The sequence below is a fragment of the Maniola jurtina genome, chromosome 20 (assembly GCF_905333055.1).
Source record: "Maniola jurtina chromosome 20, ilManJurt1.1, whole genome shotgun sequence".
In the NCBI taxonomy this organism is placed as follows: domain Eukaryota; kingdom Metazoa; phylum Arthropoda; class Insecta; order Lepidoptera; family Nymphalidae; genus Maniola; species Maniola jurtina.
In genome coordinates, this window is record NC_060048.1 from 12172473 (window position 1) to 12195632 (window position 23160).

At 38.6% G+C, this 23160-nt stretch overlaps 2 protein-coding genes and 1 non-coding gene across 3 annotated transcripts; all 3 read right to left on the reverse strand.

Annotated features, from left to right (window-relative positions):
* Positions 1-252: 252 nt before the first annotated feature.
* LOC123875616 lies at positions 253-1750 on the reverse strand. Its single transcript, XM_045921541.1, has 2 exons — positions 1731-1750; positions 253-1294 (listed from the first exon to the last, which is right to left on the reverse strand). Exon 2 carries the CDS (start codon positions 1288-1290, stop codon positions 253-255), a length of 1038 nt encoding a protein of 345 aa, XP_045777497.1. The 5' UTR covers positions 1291-1294; positions 1731-1750.
* Positions 1751-3896: 2146 nt separating this feature from the next.
* Positions 3897-22577, reverse strand: LOC123875881. The gene is made up of 2 exons (XM_045921946.1): positions 22437-22577; positions 3897-4644 (listed from the first exon to the last, which is right to left on the reverse strand). The coding sequence occupies exons 1-2, from the start codon at positions 22575-22577 to the stop codon at positions 4186-4188; spliced, it is 600 nt and encodes a 199-aa protein (XP_045777902.1). The 3' UTR covers positions 3897-4185.
* On the reverse strand, positions 12685-12756 carry Trnae-uuc. The gene has a single exon. It is a non-coding gene; the product is annotated as a tRNA-Glu (tRNA).
* Positions 22578-23160: the final 583 nt, after the last annotated feature.

A 23160-nucleotide genomic window follows, 5' to 3' on the forward strand; every position in this document is an offset into this window, starting at 1 on the left:
TTTGACGAGTGTTCCAGGTAATACCCAGGTATTCTGTGCTGGTCGAAGCCTTGGTTGAAAATTTCATTTGGTTGATCTGCCATCCCAGACTCTTTAAATATTCCGTAGCCATTGTTACTTTTTGTTCCAGGATTATCGGATCTTCGTGCATAAACAGAAAATCGTCGAGATACACTACCAACCGGAGGCCTTTTTGACGAAGCTGCTGTGCCACCCAGTTCGTAATTTTTGCAAACGCTGAAGGGGCACTCGCTAATCCGAAATATCCATAGGATCTGCTCGCGCAACTTTAGGTTCTTGCTCCATAGTGGATGGCGTAAAATCAAAAGCGGTAGGACCAATGTTCTTGTCTCCCGTTAAACTCGCTAGTTCTCTCTGCGCTTCGGCAATCTTTCTTCTTAGATTATCTTCTTTAGTTTTGCTTGTGTCGGACCAATGGGGAGAGGTTTCACTTCCGTGGAGCTGGTCGTCTTTCTCCTCTACAGATTGTGTACTATCCGGCAGAGAGTCATATGACTTATCAAGTTCGTCTTCAGAGGACTGGGGTTTGTCCGACGCAACTCTCTGCTGCTGGTTTTGTATGATAGTTTTGATATTTTTATTTTGCTCCGTCTGCAAGCTGAGCATTTTGTTAAACAGTGACATTTGTTGACTCAGCACAGAAGCGAGTAGGTGTTCGCTACTACCTTGCGTTGGTGCGACATGGGACTGTGAACGATCAGGTGAGTTTAAGACGTTTGCATAAGCTTTACGCTTTGCTTCGCTATGATGCACTTCGACAGGAATCTCCATTGATCTTTTCATGGCCGTAGAAGGGCCCCTCACTTCCGTTTGCGGACTGAGATGCTCCAACTCCAAGGAAGCTTCCCGCCTTTTTGTGAGTTTCGGTTTTAGCTCCCTGACAGTGTTCATAAAGGAATCATAGGAAGGGGAATGTATTTTCTCCATTAAGTTGTGTGGTGCGTAGAGAAGGGCTCTTGCCAGAGGCCATTTTAGAATGGTCATCCTTATTGCTCTATATGATCGCTCAGACAGAGATGTTGTAGATGGGTTGAAAGCTCGTGCCAGATCTACTGTAGGGATGGCGAACCTAAGTTTTGCTTCTATTGCTGGCGGGACTTGGTTGCCCCCAAACAGATCTTCGAAAGTATAACTGTACACCTTCCAATCCCTCCAATCGCTTGGGAAGTTTTCGTCTAACGAAGCAACAACCGCTGACAAACAACTTTCTTCTTTATCTTCTACGCAAGGTACTGCAGCAAGGGCTCCCATTGATGTTAGTTCGCCCATGATTCTGGAATTAAATGCGCAATTCAGTGATCTCGCCACTTGATAGAACAGTTCTAGTTTATCAGTGCTGCATGTTTGTGAGACAATGGTCGTCACATCAAAAGGAATGACGTCGCAGTCAATACGATAGCCGTCGCTTCAGTCGATACTACGGCCGATGTTTCAGTCGAGACGACGCCGCCGTCCCGTTTGATGCGATCAGCGTGATGCGTCACCCGAATTGGGACGCCCGTCGTACCGCCGATGCGACAGTCGTCTCATTCTAGGCGACACTCGCCGTCCCGAATGAGGTGTCGGCCGTCGCGCCATTTTAAGGTATAATTAATTTACGAGTATTATGTGACTCGTTCGTCGCTGGGCCTTATGGCGCCGAGCGGTAAAATATTATCAACAATGGGCTTGAAAGCGCCGATCGGATAGTGCGCAATAATAATACTTACTTGAGTGACGTGTTGACTTCACGAATATCGAAAGCGTACTGAAGAAGATGGCCACCGGGCGCTGCCTGCCTAGACACTCCCTTCATTCATGACAGACAAGAACAGGTATAGTTGAGACATCACAAATTTAGCTAGTGTGCGAAAGAGATAGAAGATGTTGACGACGGATATTGGAAGGGTAATCTCACTTGTGGTTCAAGCGTAGGCTCGAACACCTAAATAAGAATATTAGCCAAAGTCAAATCAAAGTCACTAGTGACAAATTCAATAGACTTTTGTAAATTCTATTGACTTGTTGAGCGCGTTTTTTATCTTCGAAGGGCCTATCCATATACATCGATGGTTTTACCGCTGGCGTAAATCCGTCTCGTTTTAACTAAAACTTAAGTTTAAGCAAAGACAAAATGCGCTTTCTAGATTTCAACCCTAGTTAAGTACCGTCGCGTCGCGCTGCGATTGCACGTTTCGTGTGTTCCAGGCTTTATTCTATTTAAGGTATAATGGTAAAATGTTATCCCACCAAAAACATTTCATGTAAAAAGGTAGCCAAGACTCACAAGTTCATAATGTTTTCACTGTTAAAAAGTTATGAGATCTCTAATAGAGCCAAGCCCTTAGCTGAGCTTAGATTTGTGCTGGCCATGGGACCTATCCGAAGTCCAAAGTAATATAGCTCTTAAATGTTCTTGAGTGTATCACATTTATAACAATAAATAACAAATCACTCTACTTACAAGCTCTGATTCTACAAACCCTACATCTTGGTAAAAAAAGACGGCTTGGCCGTTTAATGTTCGTAAAACTATTACATGACATAACATATTTTAAGGCCTTAAGGAATAGTTTGTTCGACAATTACTAATTTGTATTGTACTTCGTGATGGTCGCAGAAGCTATTCCGGGCTTAAATGTCATTTCAGATAAAAAATCCACGAACTGTAAACGGCCAAGCCGTACTTTTTTTACCAAGATTTAGGGTTTGTAGAATCAGAGCTTGTAAGTAGAGTGATTTGTTATTTATTGTTATAAATGTGATACACTCAAGAACATTTAAGAGCTATATTACTTTGGACTTCGGATAGGTCCCATGGCCAACACAAATCTAAGCTCAGCTAAGGGCTTGGCTCTATTAGAGATCTCATAACTTTTTAACAGTGAAAACATTATGAACTTGGCTACCTTTTTACATGAAATGTTTTTGGTGGGATTTCATTTCTTTTTGGCAGGTGCCCTAGATTTTTTTGGATCTATTTTTTGTAGGTACATCATTTTCATGGCCCACTCTCTATCGTTACCTCTTTTTTTAAAAGCTTTTATTCAACTTGCAATGTACTCGTATGTAAATATGTTTGTTCGGGTGGAATCTTGCAACTCAATTTTGAAGCAGATATACCAAATTTCAGTCTTTTAGGACTTCAGGAAACACAGATACTTGGTACGTTTGATAAATCTGCCACGGACATCTTATCCTGAAAACTTTAGAATTCGAGCAACAGATTTTACAGATATGCATCTCATATATGAGAGGATGAAGGGGGACCCGATTTCTTAATTTACGAGTATCTGTTGTTCATAATTCTTGAAATTACTACTTAATGCCAAATTTCAGTCTTCTAGGACTTCAGAAAGTACCCTAGAATTTGTGACTAGAGGTTTTGAATGTCGATAAATCTGAATCTATAAAAGCTAGATAATTGATACTCAGTGCGTTTAATGAATCTGCCAAGGACATCTTATCCTGAAAATATCAGCATTCTAGCGATAGAATTTACAGATTTGCTTCCCCCATACAGAGGCGTAGAGGGGTGAAATTTCCAATTTCTTAATTTTCCTGTAGTTTGTATGCAATTTCTAGTCTACAAACCAAATTTCAGTCTTCTAGGACTTCGGGAAGTACCCTAGAATTACAGACTAGAAGTTTTGACTGTCAATTAATCTGAAACTATAAAAGCTAGACAATTGATACTCAATGCGTTTAATCAATCTGCCAAGGACATCTTATCCTGAAAATATCAGCATTCTAGCGACAGAATTTACAGATTTTCTTTTCTCATAAGAGGCGTAGAGGGGGGAAATTCCAATTTCTTAATTTTCCTGTAGTTTGTATACAATTTCTAGTCTTTTTTTTTTTTTTTTGTTGACGGGGGGGAAATCTTCACAAGATACCCTACCTCTTTGAGGAGAGATCGGGTTATGTGGGATTTGTACCCACTAAAACCCCCTCGATGGCCATCCTCAGCGCATATTAAGAGGCTCCGGGAACTCTTACGAACGTGCGCCGGTGCCTCCCCTGCGCGACGCCCAGTGGGCTCATCCTGAAAGATGCACTCCCCTGGCCTCGTGCACTTTGCATGTAGCCACGACAGCTTGCGCCACAGCAAGCGGTCGTCCTTCCAGGGTCGCCAGCCAGAGCTCCGCTCCAGCTACTACAGCGGCCCGGTCCCAGCGCCTGGGACTACTGAATGGAACGATCAGAGCGTTGATCAGCGCCGCCCTGATGTCTCCGCCTCCGAGAAGGATCGGCTCGCTCGCGGTCCCGCTCAGCGGCCTCCTTCTTGCACATTACTACTTCACAGAAGGAGACCACTGCCCTCCATGCTTCACTGTCCTCCAGCATTGCCGCTATGACAGCAGGTGGTGACAGGTCTCTCCCAACGTAGCTGACCAGGATGTGCCGCTCAGGTTCCCAGGCAGGGCACTCTTCGAGCGTGTGCTGAGCGGAGTCCCGGACCTCCCCACAGTGATGACACCGCGGTGTCACCTCGCGACCGATCCGACACAGGTACTCGCCGAAACAACCATGTCCGGTAAGTACCTGTGTCAGCCTGAAAGTTAAGCTGCCATGTTTTCTCCCCAGCCAGGCTTCGAAGTTTGGTAAAATAGCTCCGACAACGCGTTGACGTGCGTTCCTATCCTCTTCCAAGCGTATACGCCAATTTACTAAGGCTAGTCAATTTCTAGTCTACATACCAAATTTCAGTCTTCTAGGACTTTGGGAAGTACCCTAGAATTACAGACTAGAAGTTTTGACTGTCAATAAATCTGAAACTATAAAAGCTAGACAATCGATACTCAATACGTTTAATAAATCTGCCAAGGACATCTTATTCTGAAAATATCAGCATTCTAGCGACAGAATTTACAGATTTGCTTTTCTCATAAGAGGCGTAGAGGGGGGGAAATTCCAATTTCTCAATTTTCCTGTAGTTTGTATGCAATTTCTAGTCTACATACCAAATTTCAGCCTTCTAGGACTTCTGGAAGTACCCTAGAATTACAGACTATGAATTGTGATGATCATCAGTGAGGGACGAAAACGGCGTATTTTAGGTATCAATAAATCTGTAACCATAAAAGCTAGATATTTGATACTTAGTATATTTGGTAAATTTGCTGAGGACACCTTATACTGAAAATTTCAGCTTTTTAGCGTCATCCAGACCGAAGTTATGACGGGTCGAAAATACGGCGAAACACTTCGAGAAAAAGGTACGTAGCGCCCCGGCCGCCGTTTGGCTCGTCTTGGCGGGAGCACTGCCGTGCCCCCTGATTGGATACGGGGAAATCAGTTTTACGGAAATGTTTCGCGGTTTTGTTTGACTTTAACCAAATTACCGATTACTTTTTTACTTTTTCGTTCGTAGTGCTACTTCGTTCTTCATAAGTAGCTAGGTAATTCTAGAAAGTTCGTGGTTTTTAATTACTTACTTAGGTTTTTTAATCCTCCATACTATTGTGTCAATTGTCATGTTAAAAGTACGGGTTGTCCTTAGATTAAGGACTTAAATATAATTTTTGACATGCTTTTGACATGATAGTTGACACATGGAGCAAATATGGCGAATGCGTTCTCTAATAAAACTCTCTACTTAACTCTAATAAAACTATTTTAAACTCTGTCCGTTAGTGTTGAATTTGTTATTGGTAGCGAATGTTGTTTCAATCTAAAAGATTCAGCAAGAAACTCTATACATTAAGGCAGAGTAAATACATTAGTGCGAATCAAAACAAATGGTGATTCATTAATTAAGAATCGCTGTCTCGTGCATGGCTGGATGCGATTTAAAACCACATTTATCTTTCCTTTACTTAGTGGATAACGACTGCTTTAAAAAATAAGTCAAAGTCAAAGCCATTTATTGAAAAAACATCACTTTACCTACACTTTTTGTTAACCAATTGTTGAATTATGTAAGATACTAGCTGATACCCGCGACTTCGTTCGCGTGGATGTAGGTTTTTTAAAATTTCCGTGGGAACTCTTTAATTTTCCGGGATAAAAAGTAGCCTATGTGCTAATCCAGGGTATAATCTATCTCCATTCTAAATTTCAGCCCAATCCGTCCAGTAGTTTTTGCGTAAAGGAGTAACAAACATATACACATACACACACACACACACACACACATACAAACTTTCTCCTTTATAATATTAGTGTTATAATGCTCCGCTTGGTATTAAATTGTCTTACTTTGAAAATTGAAAATACTACTCATATTTTGTTCAACATTTTAATTTTTTTGGTAACCACAAATTCACAGTTTTCGGATTGTTACCTCTTGTGCTATAAGATCTAGCTACCTGCCAAACCTGATTCTAGGTCAGACAGACGGATAGACGAACAGACAGACAGACAATAAAGTGATATAGGCTCCGTTTTTCCTTTTGAGATATGGAGCCTTAAGAAACTATCTACGATTCTTACAAAGCTGTTTCACAATGTCTGCCAATAAACCGATGTGTTAGTCAGCTTTTAAATTGCCTAATTAACTATTTTTAACCCCTTCATGCGAATAAATCTTCACCTATTGGTCATCACACGTGTCAGCGAGCTTAGTATGAGAATTCACAAATGATCAAACGATGACAGAATTCGAAATCGAAACGTCAAAGAAAAAACATCATAATATTATAAATGGTTCTTTGAATTAGAATCGAAAATTCAGTACCACCAATTTTAATTAACGGCATTCCAAACCAGTTGTAATTATGTTGACGATTTGAAAGCTTTATTTGAATAAAAAATTAAATTTATTGTTTTACTTAGACATCTTTATTACATGCACATTTGAAATACGTACAGAAAAACAATACAAGATACAAAAGAAACTATACAAATAGGTGCATGTGTGGCCTTATTGCTAAAGCAATCATTTACAGGCAACATTTAGTGAAAGGATTAAATTCTCCAGAGTGCGGGATGGTGCAAGAATTGAGAAGTGAATTAGTAAGCTAAAAAGTTTAAATTAAATCTATAATATTCTAAAAAAAAATCTCTACATAGATACAACAGGAATAGTCCTGATCTATTCTAATTTCAAACATTTCAGCTTGGAGCGTTGGCTGTTGATGTATACTATGGACGAACTTGTGCTTTAAAACAAAGCCGTTAAACTCCATTTTAATTTAATGCTCAAGTGTTACGACGGTCGAACTCTATCGTCGTCGGTCAGATGTAAAATCTCATACTAAACCCACAGCTCTTATACCTTTAACAAGTCGCGACAAGTTAACTACGTCTTGTACTATGATATCATTTCCATATCTGCACTTTATTTCAGTTCCTACTATTTTGTATACATTGCTTGTTTTATTAAGGACAAATCTGTGTGGGTTGACACGAAATCTTCAGTGGATGTTGAAGTTTGAGGAGTTGCAATAATTATCTTAGTTGGCAGTAGGCATACAAATAAAAATAACAATAATCGCATGATATGTACGCGTCGTTTCTCCTCTGAGTAATGGTTGCGTAATTCGCTTTATTGATTTCAATAGGTATATTTTATTGTGAAAGGATATTATATAGGTAGATACTAATATATAGTTTTTTTGTCAGGACCCTTCATACTTTTTTATGTTCTATGCAGCTAAGCATAGACCTAAAGTACTTAAAGTATAAGTGTAGTACGCGACAGGTCGAGACGGCAATCGGGGTGGGGACGCCCCGCACACCCGCACAGCCCCCGTCCTAACCCGGTGCGGGATAGCGCGGATGACGTGCGGGTGTGCGGCGCGTGCCCCCACCTCATGCCTCGATTGCCATCTTGATCTGTCGCAAACTGTACATCCCTTTCCGTCCAACTCAGTGAAAGCACAGCGAAATCGAAAGCTTGTGCATGGAGTAGGTCCAATGGAATTTCGAAAAATCTCGTGAGAAATCCGGGACACAAAGTAGCCTATGTCACTCTCCAGGTCTTCAATATGGTACAGAATCAAGTCAATCCGTTGCTCCGTTGCAGCGTGATTGAAGGACAAACCAACAACCAACAATATGAACACACTTTCGCATTTATGACATGGGTAGTGATTACTCCAGCCAGTTATCAATAAGTAAGGGTTTTTTACGACCTCCTTGGCGCAATGCTAAGCGTTGTAATCTTATAAGATGGAGATTGCGGGTTCGATTCGAAATTTATAATTTCTAAATCTCTGGTCTGGTCTGGTAGGAGGCTTCGGCCGTGGCTAGTTACACTCTACCGGCAAAGCCGTGCCGACAAACAATTTAGCGTTCCGGTACGATGCCGCAGAAACCAATGGGGTATGGCTTTAATAATACTGACATACCCCTTCCAGGTTAGCCCACTTATATCTTAGGCTGCATCATCACTTACCACCATGTGAGATTGCAGTCAAGGGCTAACTTGTATCTGAATACAAAAAAGCGTGATTGAAGAACAAACCGACACGCTATCAACCACTTTCGCATTTATGATATGGGTAGTGATTACTCCAGTTATCGATAAGGGACACGCTCGATAACAACTAAAGATATCGGCAGTCGTCAGTACCAACACGAATACAATTTGTACGATAAAGTAATGATTAGGCTTGCGAAATGTTGCGTCACGAGCGGCCGCGAAGCATGATTAAACTTGCAAAAGCAAAATACAGCCGAGTAAAGGTTAGTCGGCAATAGTGAAGGGATTAGATGGATTTATCGCTGTTTTTAAACAATCTCATAAAGATCTTGTCATATAAATTTATGAAAAAACAGGCTGCATCAGACCAAATTTAAATTAATCGGACTGAATCAATTTTTCTTCATGCTTCAGATCACTTAATAGTTTTCCGAAAATTAGGGTGATTTTTGTGGTTTTAAACTCTAAGAAAGCCTCAATTAAAAACAAAACGGACAATAAAGAATTTTAAATTTTAATGCATGGGAAAATAGCTAAGTATCGCTATTTTCTAAATTTAAAAATGGAAAAGCTGACTGACTGATCTTTCAACGCACAGCTCAAACTACCGGATCGGGCTGAAATTTGGCATGCAGATAGCTATTATGACATAGATTTTTGCAAAAAAAAATTACAGTGACTTCATCAATTGCAGCTAAAAGGATCCTGATTTCCAATAACGAATAAGCTAGTTTTTACTTTACTTCTATGCAGGTTACCTGTCTTTCAGGGTTTTGCTTATTATAGCTTCAATAGCTCAATGGTTAAAGGAGAGGACTGAAAACCGAAAGGTCGGCGGTTCAAACCCCATCCGTTGCACTATTATCGTACCTACTCCTAGCACAAGCTTTACGCTTAGTTGGAGGGGAAAGGGGAATATAAGTCAGCATGATAAACTAGGCCAATATTTGGCTTTATTAAAAAAAACTTAATCTTTTATCGATTTCCAAAAGCTCGATGATGCGACATCACTGGGATCGCGCGGCACCGATCATTGTCAATTGGATCGTGACCAAAACGTACGTATCCGCTTATTATCTTAATAATTTTGTATACAATCGTTGACTGACTCATTTTTAGCAGATCCAAGGTTTTAAGGCGACCCAATTTATAAAAGATACTGTTTAGCAATTATCAACAACTTTGATGTTTATTTATGAGCTTTATGACCATGGGATCCATATTTAAGGGCTTTACGGACTGCCATCCAAAGCCCTGTGGCTGTACAGGGTCCGCAGTCCCCGTTAAACAAAATGGACAATATTCTAAATAAAAAAAAACCGGTCAAAAGTGCGAGTTGGACTTGCGCACCGAGGGTTCTGTATTCGGGTATTTTTTTTCGACATTTTGCACGATAAATCTAAAACTATTATGCATAAAAATAAATAAAAATCTGTTTTAAAATGTATATGTAAAGCTCTTTCATGATATCATACACCATTTGGTGTTTTTTAATGATGTAAACACAAATTCACGGTTTTCGGATTTATTTCTTTACTTGTGCTATAAGACTTATTTAAATTTCATGATTCTAGGTTAACGGGAAGTACCCTATAGCTTTTCTTGACAGACACAACGGACGGACGGACGGACAGACAGACAGACAGACAAAAAAGTGATCCTATAAGGGTTCCGTTTTCCCTTTTGAGGAACGGAACCCTAAAAATGTTGTTTTTGGTTGTATTTTCTCACTATTACACTCTGCTCCCCCACAATTATTACTAGTGTAACTACTATAATATACTCCCCGCCCTTTATTTCCGGTGTAAGTATTTTCTTACAAACGCAGCCTTTTACAGTCGAATGGGCTTCATGTATCTGTTCGGCGTGTCATGCAGTAGTACTGTCATCATTATCGAAAAGTTTTTAACCCCCGACTCAAAAAGAGGGGTGTTATAAATTTGACGTGTGTATCTGTGTATCTGTCTGTGGCATCGTAACTCGTAAACTAATGAACCGATTTTAATTTAGTTTTTTTTTTTTGTTTGAAAGGTGGTCGAGAGTGTTCTTAGCTATAATTGAAGAAAATCGATTCAGCCATTTGAGAGTTATCAGCTCTTTTCAAGTTACTGTAACCTTCACTTGTCGGGGGTGTCACAAATTTTTAATTCACACTTGTTTGACATTTCTATTATAAATAATTATAAATTAGAATAATTAAATAGGTAGGTTGGTACTTATATGTAAGCGAATAATTTTCTAATCCAGTTTTATACATATTATATTAGGTATAACAATAAAACCTGTTATTTAGTAAATAACTACCTAGATAAAAACAAATGATAATCCTAATAAACTTGCAGAATAAAAAGCTACTAAATCGCTTTTATTGAACGCGGAGTCATATAAAACATGCCTGTAATGAGTTCCTAAGCGTATAACCTTCGTTATAATGCGCTGTGTTGCCTTATTAGATTACATATTGTATTTACTCACGGAAGCATTACGAAATAATTACGAATAAAAATAAATTATGACATGGACATGTCTACTTGATACCTACTTGTGTTTACCGCAAATGAGTAAGATGCGGATCTGAAAAGGATATAAACACTTTACCTATTTAAAATATCTAGTGTATAACAAGTGTAAATTAAAAATTTATAACACCCCCGACAAGTGAAGGTTACAGTAACTAGAAAAGAGCTGATAACTTTTAAACGGCTGAACCGATTTTCTTGGATTATAGCTAAGAACACTCTCGATCAAGCCACCTTTTGAACAAAAAAAACTAAATTAAAATCGGTTCAATAGTTTAGGAGCTACGATGCCACAGACAGATACACACGTCAAACTTATAACACCCCTATTTTTGGGTCGGGGGTTAAAAATAGTAATAATATTAGCTCCATACTCCTTACATATTATAAAATTGGCGTTTTGTAAGGGAGGAACATAAAGTTGATTATTTAAATATACTCAACATATTTATTTAATCAAAGTATGTACCATGGCTATTTATGCACTTTTTTTATCTCATGGGTAGTTCATTGATCCCTTTACTAAAAAAACGGTCGGACGGGAATCGATAAAATCTTTGAAGGCGCTTTGGACCCATTGAGGGTTTTTTCCCTTGCAAGAAGTTCTCCAAATTTCGAAAAAAATGGTAATCTGTTGGAGCAAGGTCCGAGGAGTACGGTGGATGTCTTAGACAATTCAAGCTCCTATATTTGGTTCCGTTTATCCGTCCGTCTGTCTCTCAGCAAGATGTATCTCGTGAACCGTAATAGGTAGAGCGTTGAAATTTTCACAGAATTTACATTACTATTTCCGCTTTATCTACAAACAATAAAAAATTCAAAATGACCGCCATGACAATAAAAAAATATTAAAAGTGTTATTTCTTGTGCGATGGTACGGAACAATCGTGTGCGAGTCCAACTCACTCTTAACCGATTTTTTATGTCAAATACTAGCTGACGCCCGCGACTTCGTCCACGTGGATTTAGGTTTTTCGAAATCCCGTGGGAACTCTTTGGTTTTCCGGGATAAAAGTAGCCTATGTGCTAATCCAGGATATAATTTATCTCCATTCCGAATTTCAGCCAAATCCGTCCAGTAGTTTTTGCGTGAAGGAGTAACAAACATACACACACACACACACACACACACACACACACACACACACACACACACACACACACACACACACACACACACACACACACACACACACACACACACACACACACACACACACACACACACACACAAACTTTCGCCTTTATAATATTAGTGTTATTTACTCTGTAACAAAAACTTAAAATAACAAGTGTAAATTAAAAATTTATAACACCCCCGACGATCCAAAGTATTTGAGTTTTCCAAAACATCATTTTCAAATAAATAATTATGTATTTAGGCAACGTCCATCTTGACAGCTTGACATTTGTCTATTGACATAATATTATGAACCTAACGGTTATCTCGCCTTCTTTATCACAAGAAAACTAGAAAAGAGCTGATAACTCTTAAACGGCTGAACCAATTTTTTTAGATTATAGCTAAGAACACTCTCCATCAAGCCACCTTTCAAACAAAAAAACTAAATTAAAATCGGTTCATTCGTTTAGGCGCTACGATGCCACAGACAGATACACAGATACACAGATACACAGATACACAGATACACAGACACACAGATACACAGATACACACGTCAAACTTATAACACCCCTCTTTTTGGGTCGGGGGTTAAAAAGAATAAAAGCGAATAGGGAATCATTTTTTCTAAACTTAGAAGAATTAAAAAAATGAAGTTATAAAGCAAAATGTGTTTCCCGTACCGGGAATCGAACCCGAGCCTCCTGGGTGAAAGCCAGGTATCCTAGCCACTAGACCATACGGGAGATAGGAGCTTTTATGTAATAGGTAGATTTTATACATATAATATATTCGACCCAAAAAGAGGGTGTTATAAGTTTGACGTGTGTATCTGTGTATCTGTCTGTGGCATCGTAGCTCCTAAACTAATGACCTGATTATAATCTAGTTTTTATTTTTTTTTGTTTGAAAGGTGGCTTGATCGAGAGTGTTCTTAGCTATAATCCAAGAAAATCAGTTCAGCCGTTTGAAAGTTATCAGGTCTTTTCTAGTTACTGTAACCTTCACTTGTCGGGGGTGTTATAAATTTTTGATTTACACTTGTATATATTTAGATTCCACTCGAACGAAGCTGGGGCAGGTTAGTTCTTTGTATAAAATTAAGTTGGAATTTTCTATGCAAGCAGACCGTAAAGCCAGTAAAGTGTAGCGGCCAAGGTAAAATCTTTTAGAGGGTATATAAAACACTTCATAAAGATTTATGGTATCAATATCCCTTGGGTGCAAGGCGCAGCGGCTTTAAAATGTGGACGGACTAATGTGAAATATGGACCTGGATTAGGCACATGATATATCTACTACTTCAAGATTTAATAGATACCTATAGCAGTAGCTCAGACGACCTGGCACAGTGGTGACCAGTCTAAGTCAGATTTTACTCAGATTTTTCTTTGTACCTAGGTGGAATGTACTTTGGGATTTAAGATTTAAGATAAAAGCTTGGATTTGACTCGCTCCAGCAATACATAGGGCTGCAATTGCTTGAATAGTACAGTATGGCACATTATTGTAAATTGAATATTTGAAAAGAGCAACCGCCGAGTTTCTTGCTGGTTCATTTCGGTAAGAACGGCATTGCATGCAAACTGTGGAGTCAACTGCATCTCCCGGCTCCATGCCACTCGTTTGTCGCATTGTCGTCTGTCCATTAAGGCTGAAATCTATAGAGTGCACTTTTAGTTTGCTCAGACTTTAGACACTGTTAAAACGAGACAGCGTTACAACGCTGGCATAAATCTGTCTCGTTTTACTGAAACTTAAGTGCGCTCTATGGATTTCAACCTAAGTGGCGATCTGGCGGCGCTGTGTTTAAATGGGAGATTACCGAGATTACCATCCATCCAGTATAAGAAAAAGCCAATTTTATAAATCAGGACATAATAAAATCAAACGGCACTGCGGTTAACCGTTAAAAAATAACAAATGCAATTATGCAATAAAACAAAAGAGATACAATTATACATTTTTATGCAAATCAGAGACGTGGGGTCAATACCTCACCCCGACGTATAAAGCATCATCCAGACCTGCGCGACTACGAACCGGGAACGGGAAGCGCGGCGGTAGCCTTCCAACACCCGCCATGCACACCTACGCGATCACTACACCTCTGTACGTCATCACTGCGCATGCAAAATTTTGGATATTTAGTTATATTTTGTAGGATTTTAGTTTTTGATGTCAGTTTGTTTGGTTTTAAAAGGCGTGTGTACCTACACATGTACACACACCTAACCTGAAGAACAGGTTCCTACATAGAAAGTTGCTAGTTCGAGAGATAATCTTTAAAGCTATGACGTGTTTTTGATGTAAAAGTAACCTGAAAACTTAAGATTTTTCACACAGCGGTGTTTTCATGCGCAGCGGCGAAGTATAGATTTGCGTCGTGGACTCATCGTGTCCCGCATCTCGCGTTCTTGACGCGCATGTGTGGTCGTAGCTTTAGGATCGAGTGTTGAACTTTAGGTTTAATGATTTTATTGGCTGAGATCAAATGATAAGCGACGGGAAGCTAGCTATCAGTATTTTCTGAAATAACGACGTGTAAAATATATTCGCTATTATTTTATGTAATAAAATTTTATTTTATTTATTTAATAAAATAAATATGGTAGCATTTACATTCAGAGGCAGTGATGTGTTGATTTGTAACTTTGTAGGGTTAGGGCGTTTGTGCACTCATTCATATTATTTAATTCTGTCAAAACTTTTTTAACGGATCATCCTGTCACTCAATGTTTTAAATATTTTTTCAAATTATTCTTTAGTGTGTTCCATAGATACGTCATTGTTTTCTTTTTCTTCTGAACTTATTGTTATTAAATAAATTTACTTAAGTAATTTTTATAAAAATAAGTAATTCGTATTCGTTTTCATAAAAATACGATCCGTATTCTTACGTCAAAAATCCGTCAAATACGAATACACGCGTACGTACGTTTTGTATGGCGGCCACTTTGATATGTATTTTTACAAATGAGTGCACAATCGCCCTTAGAGCTTTTGTGCATTCATTCGTATTCGTAATAAAAATACGATTCAATGTGACTGTCATATAAAATACTAGAGGATGCCCGCGGCTTCACCCGCGTGGAGTTCGGTTTTTTTTGATCCCGTAGGAACTCTTCAATTTTCCAGGATAAAAAGTAGCCTATGTCCTTCCCCGGGATGTATCCCAAGTCTGTACCAAATTTCATTAAAATCGGTTCAGTGGTTGGCCCGTGAAAACGTAGCAGACAGACAGACAGACAGAAAGACAGACAGACAGACACACTTTCGCATTTATGCACTCATTTAATTCGTTTTTACTTACCTATAGACCGTACTTACTTATTACTGTTGTATTTTGAGCCACATCATCATCATCATGATCAACCCATCGCCGGTCTACTACTAAGCACTCCTCTCAGAATGAGAAAGGTTTGGCCATAGGCTACCACGCTGACCATGTGCAGATCGGCAGACTTCACACACCTTTGAGAACATTATGGAGGATTAGAGGATGCCCGCGCCTTCGTCCGCGTGGATTTAGTTTTTTAAAGATCCCGTGGGAACTGTTTGATTTTCCGGGATAAAATGCCAATGTCAATTACAGGGACGCAAGCTACCTCGGTACCTTTCATACAATTCGGATACGCGGATGGGTTTTTAGGAATCCCGTGGGAATTCTTTGATTTTCCGGGATAAAAAGTAGCCTATGTCCGTCCCCGGGATATAAGCTAACGCTGTACCAAATTTCACCGTAGAATCGGTTAAACTGTTGGGCCGTGAAAAGGTAGCAGACAGACAGACAGACAGACAGAAAGTCAGACAGTCGAAAGTGTGTCTGACAGTCACACTTTCGGATTTAGAATATTAGTATGGATTCTCAGGCATGCATGTTTCCTCACGATTAAGTTAGGTAAAGTATAACTTTGACTATCATCAACACATCATCAAAATCAAAATGGGTTGCAGATTAATCAGGGTTAGTTAACTATGGACAAAAATCTTACCTTTAAGCTGAATCATGGATGTGTGAATACTGACGTGGTTCTATTTATATACCTTACATTCTAGGTTCTGTTGCAAATATTCTTCAATAGCCCCATAATAATCTCGGCCTTCACTCAAAATGTCAGAGAGAAGCCCTTGAGCATTGAGCTATACAGACCGTAGAGCATACCTACATCATAGGTAGGTCAACTCAAGAGTTACAAAAGTAAGTTAAAAAATTCATGTTATTGAGTTTATTTGTTCCACCATAACTTCTAAAGGCCTGAACAAATTTAGATGTATATCGTTAGAATCCTTACGTCATCCCAGACCAGGTTATAACTTTTTTTTTAAAGTTACGTTTTTGGCAATGCGGTCATGTTTTTCTTAGACAATAATTTATTCATTGATATGTCTGTTTCTTTCGTGCATTTAGCTTTCTTTCTTTAATACCTATTTACCTACCTATATCAATGCCACTTATTCTTATTGCGAGATAGGCTTGCACCTTGGACGAATAAATGATCGCTTACACTTGATGTTGTTTGTATAAAAGCAAATGAAGTCTAGCTTTTAACGCGCTTGCCAAGAAGGTGCATATTCACTTTTGTATTGAATTTATTTAACACTAGCTGATACCCGCGACTACGCTCGCGTGGATGTAGGTTTTTTAAAATTCCCGTGGGAACTCTTTGATTTTCCGGGATAAAAAGTAGCCTATGTGCTAATCCAGGGTATAATCTATCCCCATTCTAAATTTCAGCCTAATCCGTCCAGTAGTTTTTGCGTGAAGGAGTAACAAACATACACACACACACACACACACACACACACATACAAACTTTCGCCTTTATAATATTAGTGTGATTGATATTTAGGTTATACGTGGCCGTAAACACGGTCGCCGGGAGGGTATTCCACACCTTAGCGGCTCGTATCAGTATCTGTACCTCTAGTATATGACACCTCTCTATCCTTGAGCCGTGAGTGGAGTATAGAAATAATAAAAATAGGAGCACGACAAGCAGACAGCTCGGAGCGCCGGCGCAGGTCACGACTTGTTTGTGTCGACGAACTGGACTGAACATGTTTTAATGAGGCCTTGAAGTTGCTGCATTAGGACTGGACCAGAGTGAGGACAATCCAAAAAGGCAGAACAACGAGAGCGCCATTTGGAATCCCCAACCTCACTCCATGAAGCCCTCGGCAATCTGGGCGGTCTACTCGGCTTCTGGAGCAAGCTTGGATGGCTGGTGGAGGGGCAACGCACGCACAACAGACGGAAATGTTTAAGTGCGGAAACCAGCCCAGAGACAAGAAAGAAAGTTAGCACCACAATGATCGCGTTATGCGCATGCGTTAAATGTGTGTGGCGTGTTTATAGAAAAAGGTCATAAGTGCGACAGATTTTTGATGCAATAGTTTTGCGGAATTGCTACTCGAATTCTGTGTTCGACCGTCCAACGGACGGCTAAGTGTAAGTGCGAAAACGACACTCAGAAATGAAGAAGAAGTGAGGTACCTATATTCATCTATGACAAAGCAAAAAGCTGCAGAGTACGTAGGTTCTTAGGCACGCCAATAATTATAGTGCAACAGGTGGGGTTTGAATCTACAACCTTTTGAACAACAGTTCAACCCATGTCCATTGAACTATCAAGGCCTATCAACACTTGCTGGTAAACTCAGCTCTGCTGCTTACGCTGTTAGAAAGATTCTACAGATAACTGATGTGGAAACTGCAAAAATTGTATATTTTGCCTATTTTCACAGTATTATGTCTTACGGAATCTTACTATGGGGCAAAGCGGCAGATATTGGAAAAATTTTCGTATTACAAAAAAGGGCAATACGCGCAATCTATAATTTAAAACCGCGCGATTCCCTACGAGAGAAATTTAAGGAAATAGGTATTCTTACAGTAGCTTCTCAATATATTTACACTAATATAATTTTTGTACGACAAAACATTCTTAGTTACAAGAAAATCGGTGATTTCCACGACCGGCAAACTAGAAACCGTAATAGGCTCGCATATCCTACGCTCCGCCTCAGGAAAGTGGGAAAGTCGTTTGTGGGAATGAGTGTAATATTTTATAATAAAATTCCACAATCAATTTTAGACTTGCCTTTACACAAGTTTAAAAAATCTATTAAAAGTATGCTCCTGAAAAAAGCTTATTACACAATCGAAGATTATGTAAATGACAAAAAAGCTTGGATTTGACTCGCTCCAGCAATACACGGCGCTGCAATTGCTTGTATACAGTATGGCATATTATTGTAAATTGTACATTTGAAAAGAGCAACCGCCGAGTTTCTTGCTGGTTCTTCTCGGTAGGAACAGCATTCCGAACCAGTGGTAGATTATTTTGACGATTCAAAAGCACTTGTAAAAGTTTAATTGAATAAAAATAATTTGAATTTGAATTAGTAAGCCCCACTGGGGATAGTAAGAGGATGCGCAAGAGTTTGTTGACTTATTAATAATCTTTGAACCATTTTCACGTAAAACTAAACAACAAAAATAAAGCGATCTAGATGGGCTTTTGATATGGGCTGGACATTTTTTCACATTGAAAATTTAACAAACTTTGAAAAACAGTAATAAAATCGTGCCGTCAGTGCTTACCCTAATGTTAGTAGGTATAATAAAGGCAGTATTTCTTGAGGCAGTCTAATCTATAAAGTTTTATGCACAATATTTTTAACAGGTTTACTACATAATTGTATAACTTGTACAAAAAAATACGACTAACGAAAATAATCATGCAGAAAAACGATGTAATTTAAAAAATACACAATCAACGAATATAATATAAATTAAGTATATATGTTTGGATATATTATTTCAAAATTGTATGCATCCGCCCTCGTGAGTAAAGTAATTAAGAATTTCCCGAGTCACGCTAGGTGGTAAAGCGGGTAAACAAGTCAATAATATTTCCCTAAGGTTATTGTTCTCAGGGCAGCGCCCCAGTGTCCTGATACAATGACATGCACCGGCTATAGGAAGCTAATTTTCCGTCAATTTTCCACCTCGGCAATTGTAGCGATTATTATCTATACCTATATTATAAAGAGGTAATGTTTGTAAGTTTGTTTGCACGGTATAATCTCAGGGACTACTGAACCGAAAATTATTCCTGAGTAACATAGGCTATATTTTATTTTAAAAAAAATAGAGATCCCTATGAAAATTGTGATAAGCTAGCCGTACGAAGCCGGGGCGAGTCGCTATTGTAAAATAAACTCTGACCATATAAAGCCTAATAGTGACGTCCTATTCGATATCTCTAACTTTTTGGAGTTATGTGCATCCGCCCTCGTGTGTAAAGTAATTAAGAATTTCCCGAGCGGGTAAACAAGTCAATAATATTTCCCTAAGGTTATTGTTCTTAGGGCAGCGCCCCAGTGTCCTGATACAATGACATGCACTGCTAGCTAATTTTCCGATAATTTTCCAACTCGGTAATAGCGATGATGAGTCAAATCAGCGACTTTTTATCAAACGTCAAAACGGTCGCAGTATGGCAGATTAAAATTAAATACACAGATGTATGAGATACTCATTTGACGTAATTTGACGTACTTTTAGGGTTCCGTACCTCAAAAGGAAAAACGGAACCCTTATAGGATTACTTTGTTGTCTGTCTGTCTGTCCATCCGTCCGTCGTGTCTGTCAAGAAACCTATAGGGTACTTCCCGTTGACCTAGAATCATGAAATTTGGTAGGTAGGTAGGTCATATACCCCAAGTAAAGGAATAAATCCGAAAATCGCGAATTTGTGGTCACATCATTAAAAAAAAATGTGTTTAAATTTTCAAAGTAACAGAACTATACCAAATGGGGTATCATATTATGAAAGGGCTTTACTTGCACATTCTTAAACAGACTTTTATTTATTTTTATGTATAATAGTTTTTATTTATTGTGCAAAATGTTGGAAAAAATACCCGAGTACGGAACCCTCAGTGCGCGAGTCTGACTCGCACTTGGCCGGTTTTTTCTAGATGTCCACACAGCAAGGAATGCCTGTAAAGCTCAGTGCTTTCGTCTCGCCCCGGGTGTCTGCAGCACTTTTGTCGGACTCCACGCTCCGAGAGTCCATTATTGCAGGTGGCAACGAATCTGGCAGTATACAGGGTGTAGAAAGATTTATACATATTTAAGTTTTACATTAAACTTTTTATTTACACACAGAATTAAGTATAATAGTAATTGAAAATTCTACAAAATAAACTTAAATCTAAATAAAGTTAAAAAAAGTATTAAATTAAAAACTTAAATGAATTAAATTAAATCTAAAACCTCATCGAGACCACCGCGAAGCATTGTACCCAAAATGCGGGCATTTTTGTTTTTAATCCACAGGCGACTATGTAAATTATAGAAAGGAAAAGTATTTTACTATTGGATACATAATAAATAAAGGATCAGGATATTTTTATTTAAAATGTTACTTTTTCAATATTAACATAAGTATGGTTAATATTAAAAATATAAACTACATAAAAGTTAAAATACATTGCGATCACCTCACTTCAGTGTCTGTCTGGATGTTATTGAAATAGTTTTTAACCCCCGACCCAAAAAGAGGGGTGTTATAAGTTAGACGTGTGTATTTGTGTATCTTTCTGTGGCATCGTAGCTCCTAAAGTAATGAAGCTATTTTAATTTACTTTTTTTTGTTAGAAAGGTGGCTTGATCGAGAGTGTTCTTAGCCATAATTCAAGAAAATCGGTTCAACCGTTTGAAAGTTATCAGCTCTTGTGTAGTTACTATAACCTTCACTTTTCGGGGGTGCTATAAATTTTTAATTTACACTTGTAAACTATACTATCACCTACATCCATGCTTGTTATAAATACGAAAGTGTATTTCTTTATTGGTTTGTTACTTCATCCTTCAATCGTCCGGCAAGTCGCAACGAATCGACGTGATTTTTTGCATGGATATAGTTAAAGATTTGGAGAGTGACATGGGCTATTTTTATCCCGGAAAATTAAACAGTTCCCACGGGATTTTTGCACCGCTGCAGCGTGATTGAAGGACAAACCAACCAACAAACATACTTTTGCATTTATATTCACTTTTGGCTAAAACCTTATCTCAAGTTTCTACCCATTTATGTCCCATGAAGAACTTTACTTACATACGGAGAATATATAGAACCAAAGTCTGTGCGGCAAAGTTTTAGCAGTCTTCACTGAGCCGGAGTTCGGATCATAGAGTAGCACACCTCATGTAAAGTGAGTCATAAAAGCGTTCTAACTTAGTAGTTAGTAGTTCATTAGTATGAAAGATGTATTGATTTATTAATTATGTTTGCATAATATCATATATCATTCACTAAAATATATAAACGAAATGTATTCATTCACTCATTGACTAACTCATCAACACTCAATCAAACTATTGGACTTAGAAAGCTGAAATTTAACACAGAGGTTCTCTTTATAAGGTAGAATAAGGGAATAAAAAGGGTTTACATTTCCACAAACAAAGCTGCGAAAGCATAGGAACTATTTTTTTTAATCCCGTGGGAACTCATTGTTTTTCAGGAGCCAAAAGTAGACTCTTTCCCGAGGTGTAAGCTACATGTGCACCAACTTTCGTTAAAATCGGTTGAACGGATGAGTTGTGAAAAGCTAACAAACGGACAGACGCAGTTTTGCATATTTATAATATTAGTATGGGATTGTTACAACAGTATATAAGTCAGGCCATAGTCTAAGCCAATCAAAGATGCTTGCCATTGTCACACTATAGCTATCAAACATAGGAGCCAAGGCAGGGATATTGTAATTTAGCTAAGACCTTTATTCGCCAGTTTACGGAATAAGAAACATGACTGGTGAACTTATATTACACCCAAGTAGAATTTATTGTGCGTGATATTACTGCTCTAGTAATAACAACTCTATGGCACTTCTCGGCTAAACTTATAGCAGCTTAAAAGGAACTTGCGACCTTTTAATATGCTTATGTTCACAACTAAACTAATATGGCCCGCTCTATAATTTAAGGCATGAAAATAATGGTTATTGCATATAATAAAAGTTTAAGTACTGAAATTAACTAATTTTAGACTATGGTCGGCTAAATGAATGCTAAAAAGTATACTTAGTTTGTTTTGTAAAAGATTCAGAGAACAGGTTTTACTTTAATAGCAAAAAATTAATGTATCTTTTTTGACATAAAACAGAGCAGTGACTGACTGACTGAGACATACAGTGGACCTAGGGATTTTGAGTTTCAACGAAAAAGTATCTTATTTTCTTCATTTTATTGGATCGATTAGTCGATTTTAGATCGGTATGGACGCGCCTAGACAGAAAAATCACTCCGCAAAAACATTTAAATAAATAGCGATCGTCGATTTAGACGTGATAATAACAAATAAAATAAATATAATATAATAAAATCAATTAATAAACGCTATCGTACCGTCGAAGAGGCGTGCTGGTGCAGGTATATTATATCGACTCCTGGAGTTAGGAAATTGGCGGTGCTTTGACCCCGTGCCTCGGAGAGCACGTAAGGAAGACGGTCGTGCACCTGACCCTTCGTATCGGATTCCCGTTCCATCGGGCTATGAGAGTGAGGGAATAGATAGTAAACTAGTGTTTGCACACACACTTGTGCAATGTATATCTCCCGTGCAGTTGGACAATCTCTAGGGAGATTGGCCGCTGTGGCCGAAATTCGGTCAGCAGGACATTATTATTATATGCCGAATCACGTGTCCAAATAAGCCCAGTCTGTCACCAGAGAGTAATAAATCAATAACAAAAAAAATGATAACAGAACAAAAAAATATTCGAGATGAATTCCCGTTATTTATGACGGGCAAAAATTTGAAATTAATATGTCACACGGACCCCTCAGCGGGTCGTAAATCTAACTGGGGGCAGCGATCAAGCCGCAACACAGTGCGAGAAAAAAATTTAATCACCCCGTATATGAAAAATAAACGTTATTGGTACCAAAAAAGAGCCGGTCCCAATTAGTTCGTACACTGAAATCGCATTATTGGGATGTGTGAAAAAGGATCATGCTGTATTTTAAAGGAAAGAGACGGGCAAGTGCAAGCTGGACCAAAGCTCTATGAGTTCCGTAGAATAGCATATTTTTTCATGTATATTTTTGTGACCTTTTTCACCCCTATTTA